Source organism: Rhinoderma darwinii, chromosome 4 (assembly GCF_050947455.1).
Source record: "Rhinoderma darwinii isolate aRhiDar2 chromosome 4, aRhiDar2.hap1, whole genome shotgun sequence".
Classification (NCBI taxonomy): domain Eukaryota; kingdom Metazoa; phylum Chordata; class Amphibia; order Anura; family Rhinodermatidae; genus Rhinoderma; species Rhinoderma darwinii.
The window spans coordinates 391,519,640-391,527,514 of record NC_134690.1 but is presented as its reverse complement, the minus strand read 5'-3'; the positions used below and the strand labels follow the sequence as shown (position 1 = coordinate 391,527,514).

The 7,875-nt window shown below is 35.7% G+C and overlaps 1 protein-coding gene across 5 annotated transcripts in view; it reads left to right on the top strand.

Moving 5' to 3' along the window:
* The window catches only part of ESRRG (estrogen related receptor gamma), a 660,741-nt gene extending 656,358 nt beyond the window's left edge, over positions 1-4,383 (top strand). For all 5 annotated transcript variants that reach the window (XM_075863340.1, XM_075863336.1, XM_075863337.1 and 2 more), the window contains one exon: positions 2,582-4,383. In XM_075863340.1, the coding sequence (XP_075719455.1) occupies positions 2,582-2,826 (245 nt within the window). In that variant the 3' untranslated portion in view covers positions 2,827-4,383. The remainder of the gene's footprint in view (positions 1-2,581) is intronic.
* Positions 4,384-7,875: the final 3,492 nt, after the last annotated feature.

The following is a 7,875-nucleotide window of genomic DNA, read 5'->3' as shown; positions in this document are numbered from 1 at the left end:
GCTAATAGCGGGAGATACTGAACAGTTGACCTCCTGCCTATCTCTTTGACACCTATGTGATCTAATAAGGGAATTGTCACACTTCAATTGGCTGCCCAACGATTTAGACCGAGAACTACAAAAAGACGGTCTCCTTTCTACCATCCGGGCGATCAATCTAAGCAAAGCAAACTGCTGTTAAAAAAAATTAGAGGGTATGGATCTATTGACGACATCATTTAAGAAAGCCGATCTGATCGAGGCTCAGCTGAATGTTGGAGATCGGTACAACGACGAAGGGTTAACAAAGCATTCACTTACGGGAGATACTCGGAAGTTATGAAGCAGTCATGAGTAGGAGATAAGTAACATATCATTGGGCTTTCGGCCTTCTCCTCTGTGCAACCCTAATGCTTTTCCTATGGCCCTTTAAGTCCTTTTTAACATTTGCATATAATTGCCTATAGATCTGTGTTTAATCACACGCTGATCAGTAGATACCTGTATGTCGATAACCCGCTCTGAGGCCGTGTACCATTGACAGGCACGCCGTGCCCCTCCATCTGCTTTTGTTTTGACCCTTTCTTTGAACTTTATCTTGGTTTCTGGCCAGTAGTTTTCCCTTTAATTACAAGGAGGAAACTGTCAATAAAATCTGTTAAATGGGATGCAATGAGCGGCTTCAATGGGTAGACGGCTATTTGTTCAAATTCTGAAGCATTCAAGGTATTGACAGTTTGTTTTCTGGGGCCATATGCGACGATCAATCTCAGGCTGGGCTCAGCCGCTCTGAAAAATGAAAAACCAGATTGCTATTGCTTACTTGTGGATGACGACTCGTGATTTGGCGCGGCTCAAGTGAAATGAGACCTTCTGCCCAAATTGCCCCCCTGAGAGACACGAGATGCGTGACCGGTTTTAGAAATATTTTTTTTTTTTCTAATTGATTTTGCAATTAGCAGTTTGCAATATTGTTGCTGTGACTTTAAATGAAGACACGGCAATAAGGTTATTTTCCTATGTAAATTTTTAAAATCTTCACACTTTTACTTTCAGCAGGGACGCAAAACCTGTTTTTAGTTGTTCTATCACTGGTTTAGCAAGGGCTGGAATAGATAGACACTAGAGTAGTCTTTTTATAATGTATTGATTCGACATGATTTTATACCGATGTAGCAGAGCTGACTTTGTAAGTTAACTCTTCGGGTTTGCATTGTTTGTGCATTGTAGGATAAGGCGTCACGCACACATAGCCATGTGCAGGAGTCTCTACGTGGTGTATACTGTACATACACTCTACATATGTGTCTCCATACTACCAAGCCGTAGAAACTACTAATGCTGGCGTATAGCGCGGTATGTTGGGGTTGTTCTTCTCTAGAAGCAAAGCTTTAAGGAGAGTATGCAGTACCTGTATAATATGGCATCCAATGGAACAGGTCACTAAATAAAAAACATATCCAAAAAGCAGGAAAACATTTTTTATTGAATGAGGTCAAAGGCCTTTTTGACCGACCCTTTTTTCTCATTTTTATAAAATGTAAAAACGACCATGTCGTCCAAGCGTTTTTTATGTTTTTTTTTACATACCTTTTTGGTGGTGTTTTTAATTTAAAAAAAAACACTACGGACTCCAAAGACGCTACGAAAAAGCTTAAAATGCTGTGTATGTAGACATTAAACTAACATCTGGCTGCAGCATTTTTGACCCCCCCAAAAAAGTGCATAAAAACGTATCGCCCAGCATGCAGCAGCGTCTCTCCACGCCCAATGTCATTTCAGGCGGGAGAGTACAACTGGAGTTACACTTTAACTCAGGTTTTTATACACATATATTAAAATAAAAATAGTGAAATATATTTATTATTACTGGGTTGTTTTTTTTTATAGCAAGTATACGTAACCAAAAGCCATGTAAAACGCAGATGACCATAGAAGTACAGTTGGAGGGTGGTGTACTGTAGTAAGATAGTTTCCGTACATATGCCAGTTAAACAGAAGGTAGCAAATGCAACAGAAGCGTAACAATATACAACATTGCATGTATGTGACATAGTAGCAGCCAAATATTATGGGTATGCAGGCGGGATAAAGAACTCCGCTGGATCGGGAACTGTAGTTAATAGAAGTCTTAGAGAGCTATCTTGATCTTGGCTGGTGCAGATGGTATTGGATTGCTGCCCTATTCATTCGATTGAGTGAAAAAGATGGGGCAGGAAGCACCGCGGCTTCAGTATGCACAACATTTTCTATGCTGCAGATAAGATAGCGGATTGCAAGCGTGGTGGTCCACAGTCGGCAGCATGAAACGGTCTTTCCAGGAGAGGCACATTTTTTTTCTCCTTAGAAAGCATTGTCAGAGTGGTCAGAGGTTATTAGGCAGACCGTATGGGTATCAACAGAGGCAAATAGGAGGTTGAAAATGGCAATTGTGAGCAAAAAGCTGGGCCGATGAAGGGTGTTGCAAAGAAAACACATCGAAACCAAAGAGACACCGGCCACGCCCTATTTTTTTATATATATATTAAAACAAATTTTTTATATCTATGATATTTATGGTAATGCTCAGTATTAAATTATTTTTATTTTTTGTATTTTTTAGACTCCATGCATATAGAAGATGTTGAAGCTGTTCAAAAACTTCAAGACGTCTTACACGAGGCTTTGCAAGATTACGAAGCTGGCCAACACATTGAAGACCCTCGCCGAGCTGGCAAGATGCTGATGACTTTGCCACTACTTCGACAAACGTCCACCAAGGCCGTCCAACACTTCTACAACATCAAACTGGAGGGGAAAGTTCCTATGCATAAACTTTTTTTGGAAATGCTTGAGGCCAAGGTCTGACTAAAAGAATCTTTGGTGACCGGATAGCACCACCGATAAAAGAAAAGAAGGGAAAATACGTCGAATTATTATTGCAAATAATGTACTGAATCCAAGCAAGTGACTGCACTGACGTACATAGCAGCAAGACTGGAGCAGCTTTCAACTTTTAATTCTGCGTTGTAATGGTGCAGATATTTTCCTCTCCTGTTTTTTTTTTTGTTTTTTTTTTGCTGCTGAACTTAAAATAAGAAGTCAAAAAATAAAAAAAGTCTTTAATTAAGAGAGATGGAAGCCAGCCCTGCCAAAGGACAGAAATCCATAGGATGCTACTGAATTTAATATGGACCACAAGGCCCCCAATAACAAATGGAATCCGTGATAAAATTATCATATCCTGCGTAAATTCTAAAAAGTGACTTTTGGGATTCCTTGGGAGCGATCTCTAATTTGACACCCTGAGCGACATGTCATTGGCTGCTTCATTCGGTTTAATTTTCCATCTAGGTCACTCAGCCATTTGATTCCTTTTGTTTTTTGAAGTCTTCCAAAAATTTCTCGATTAGGTACTATGTGACTTTTTTCAGGGAATAGTTTTAAGCTTTATTCATCCATGCAATATTAATTAACAAATATTATTAATTAAAAAATGATGATATAATGCAAACTGCATATTGGTCCGAGCTACAATGAACAATAAATAAGGACATCGAAATCCTTAAAGGAAGGTTTTTTTTAAATATAATTATGACAATTTTTTGGTTTATTGTTATAAAATGAAGATTATTTTGTACCAGCTTTATCACTTTTCAGCCATTTACTGATTATTATGTGGATATGTCTCTTATTCAAGCAATAGTTGAAGGATGGTGCATATTACCACGGATGCAATTAATGTTTGTGTGCCAGTCTGGTTAAAAAAAAAAAAAAAAAACATTCAAAAAAAAATCCCGTTTCTTATTATGTAAAGCCTAGCATACCTGTTCTGTTGAATACAATATTAGATTACACCTGCAATGTATATAAATAGTCTTATCCGCTTACCACTCCCTATGAGGACGCTTGGAAATTGCTACAGTGTCTTAAAAATAGGTAACTTTAGTGTGAAATTGCGATAAAAAATTGTAAAGAAAAAAATCAAAATGTAAAATAATATATTAATATTGCAGGTAATGCAAAGGCCAGCAATAAACTCTCTGGAAAAAATGATATATACGTATGTATGTATATATATTTAAGCAGCGGAGTTAAAAAAAATAATATAAGAAATTGTCAAATTTTTAATTTAATTTTTTTTTTTTTTTTACATAAATTTTTTTTTTGGGCTAAAGCAGTCAGTGTGTTTTTTTTTTAACCCTTATTGTTACTGCATGATATCTGTTTCTGTATGAGACTGTTAAAAGGTGTAATCTAATGTAATCCCACACCTATCCCGCTGACAAATTTTCCAGCTACCTACAATACATCTACATGCTCTGCCAATATATCAGTGTTAATAGTTGCTCCCTGTATCATGTGAACGCCCATATTATATGTACACCAATGTGATTAAAATTGTAACCTTAATCAACAAAAAAATTCATAGTTCGGCTTTTCAATGTTTCCAATTTGCCGTGTTTTATCCCCAAATGTTTTATTTTTTACTTTTTCTAATTTCTCAGCATTTCCGAACCTGTTGTCTTGTTCGCCTTGTGGCTGTTCGATTCTTGTAATGTGCGCTTTTAGACACAGGGTAGAATTAGAGGCAATATTGGATGTACAATTCCTCAGGAGCCTACAGTAGTTTAATCTGTAGTTTCCTGGTCATAGTCTTCAAAAATCCTATACAGTACCTTGGCAGATCAGAACTCCAATTGAGAAATCACGTAAGAAACCTTGAGGCTTTCAAAAAATAAAATACAAAAACGAAACAAAAAAAAAATATATAATTAAAAAAAAAAAAAAAAAAAAAAAAAAAAAACTTTTTAATTGGTTCTTAAAAGAACACCAAATATATCTTCTACTTCTACATTTAACTACTGTAAGCTTAATTTTCAAGTGCTGTAAATATGGCTTCTTCTGAATCATCTCAACCGTTAATAACTCGCTCGGTGTTGTTGCAAACCATTAATTTTTTTTTTTTTTGTGCAAAAAAATTCCCAACACTATTGCTACTCTGTGTGCTTTAAACAGAATACAACGGGTTGATGAAACACAGCAGCCTGATCCTATAAATACTGTGTATCTACCATTAGCTATATAAGGATTATATTGTAGATTGTGGTTTCTCAGTAGAGAAGTGACTGTAGTGTGGTTTTAGATTACTCATCATTAGCAATTCATTCAGAGGGCGAGTACCTTTAAATATAGCTCTGATAGGTATTCAGAAATTGGCACGTCCCTGTACAAGTATGTCAAATTTGACTACTCCTTGGAGGAAAAAAAAAGGTGCTGATTGAATGTGATTATTTATTTTTTAATTTTTTTTAATTTATATTATTGTATTTTTACTGGTTTAGGTTTTTAGGTTTTTACTATATATATATATATATATAAATATATATGTATGAGAAAATGAAAACAACTTAGCTGTTTGCATCTATTTTACTGTACTGGGGTATAGCGGCATGCTCAAATGGGTATTTCCAAGCAAGCCGTTAAGATTAGAATTGCAAATATCCAAAAATTGGGAAATTTGAATGCACTAATTTAGGCTCTGTTCAGTATTGTGGTCAGGCAATTTAGACACTAGATACTGCCGTGCTCATTAAAAAATCAGCCAAACAATTGAAGATTGTTTTAATGCTGCATTTTATCTGACAAAATTTCGAGCTATTTGAGCAGCGGATTTAGTCATCTGAACGGGCAAAATATATTATTTTATAATAAAATCTTGTGTGGACGGTGTTTATTTATATTTCTGTTAATGTTATATAAATAGCATGAGGTGCAGAAAATATAAAGGGTGTATGATTTTAAAATGTAAATTATTATTTAGAGTTTTAATTTTTAAATTAAATTATTATTTTATTTTTTCTTTATTTAAAGCCATATGATTAAATGTCTGAAAAGTTGCACTCGATTTCTCAATCAAATTGGAAAGTTGTATTTATGAGACTATTTTGCATTTAAATGATATCAAAAAAAGTATAAAAAGGGTAAACTGCTATTTTTCTTAAGGAAAAAGTGGATAATGGTGAGTGTATTTAGTGAGTTAATCTTCTTGGTTTACCTTGCTTAGCAAAGCATTCGTTGACAGTCTAATGTGCAAGAATTGATAAAAGAGCAAAATAAAAATAGGAATAATAATAAGGAATAATAATAATAATAATATAAGATGATTATAATACTCCAGGAGTTGCAACATAAACACTATCTCAAATACAACCATGTCTATAGTTATCGATGGGCTTCACATCTGTAAAACAATCAACTGTATATTTTTGTGCTGTGTATCATACCATGTGCTCCAGAAATATGTCCATTTGTGTAAATGTATTTATTTTATATTGTATATATTGTTAAATGCAAAAAGGAGACATGATTCTGTAACTTCAATCAGTTCAGATGTGTAAGTCAAATTATTATGCCTTTCAGGATGATGGTAGAGCAATATTAAAAAAAAAAGCTTCCACTTTTTGAATGTTTTTGTGTTGTTTTTTCTTTTTTTGTGTCTAAAACATAACATTTTTCCCAAAGTCAAACCATAACAACTACCATTGCTAAGACAGGTGCCCAAGGGCAGCCAATGTTGCTGTTATGGGGCACCTGGAGAGAGGGATCACCTTTCAGGTTAATTTTCTCAACATGTTTATAGGAAGGGAGAACCTGCATAGGAGATACATTAAGATTGCCAAAAATGTCATGAAAATAGGAGCATCTGGACCTCCTGGGGTGATGTACTGGTGGTTAGAAGTGTGCTAGTGTCAAGTAGCCCCTGAAAGCTACCTATTTTTATATTTGATATGGGGCATCAGTACTCTATGTATGTCAAAGCATATGCCCAACTTCAGAGCCCCCAGAAAAGTCTACACAATCCTTCCCTTATTAGATATTGGAAACATATTTTTGCGAAATTTGGGAGCTTCAAGTGTTCTCACCTGTACAGCTTGATTTTAAGCTATGAGTTAATAAAACCCAATGGTGTATGTCCAGATTTATAATGAAGCAAAATGTTTGGCAAAAAGTTGCAATTGTATTCCAAACCTCAAAAGAGGACACATTGTTTATCGATTAGTTCCAGAGTCGAACTGGAGCACCAGGGTGCCAGATGATCCTCCGATGGGACCGGTCATAATAATGGGCCCAAAGGTCCAGAAAAAAACTGAAATGTTCAACATTCAGTCTGATCAGCAGGCAGCATGTTATAGAGCAAGAGGAACTGAGCAGATTGATATATAGATTTGTGCCAAAAGATTCAAAGAAAACCTGGAAATTATTGGTTTAAATCCTTATTGTCTTAAGAGTCTAGTGGGCGATCTCAACCAGCGATTGACAGTCTTCCCTGTATAGATGTATTTACAGAAACAGCTAATCACAGAGATTTATATAAATAAAAAATGTGCACATGTTCTGTATAGATTGACGGTAGGACCCAGACCAGTTTTCTCTGGTTGGCACAGCGAACCCCAGTCCATTATTGATTAGTTCCTAGCTATGGGACTTACAAAGGAGTAAACTAGAGCTTTAGGTACATGCTCCTAATAATTAAAGATGAGCAAATGTCCCAAAATTCGGATAGAATTGGTCCCAAAATTTGTTTCGGTGCGAATAAATTTGCTACAAATTGTAAGGGCCCCGATTTCCCTGTCTGACTCTCTGATGTTTTCTAGGACTGCATCCAAGTTGGATACAGTCCTAGAAGACATCAGATAGTCAAGCAGGGCTTTCGGGGAACTTGCGATTACATCCCTTAAAGAAAAAAAAATATCATACTCTCCCTCCCTGGTCTTCTGTAGCGAAGCATCCCTGTCGGCCTACAAAATTGAAATTGTCTACTATATCTAATAAGAATTGCAATTAGCATTAAGATCCCCCAAAAAGTTAAACTTCAATCTAATCTACATTAAACTTCTAATCCAATAATAAAAA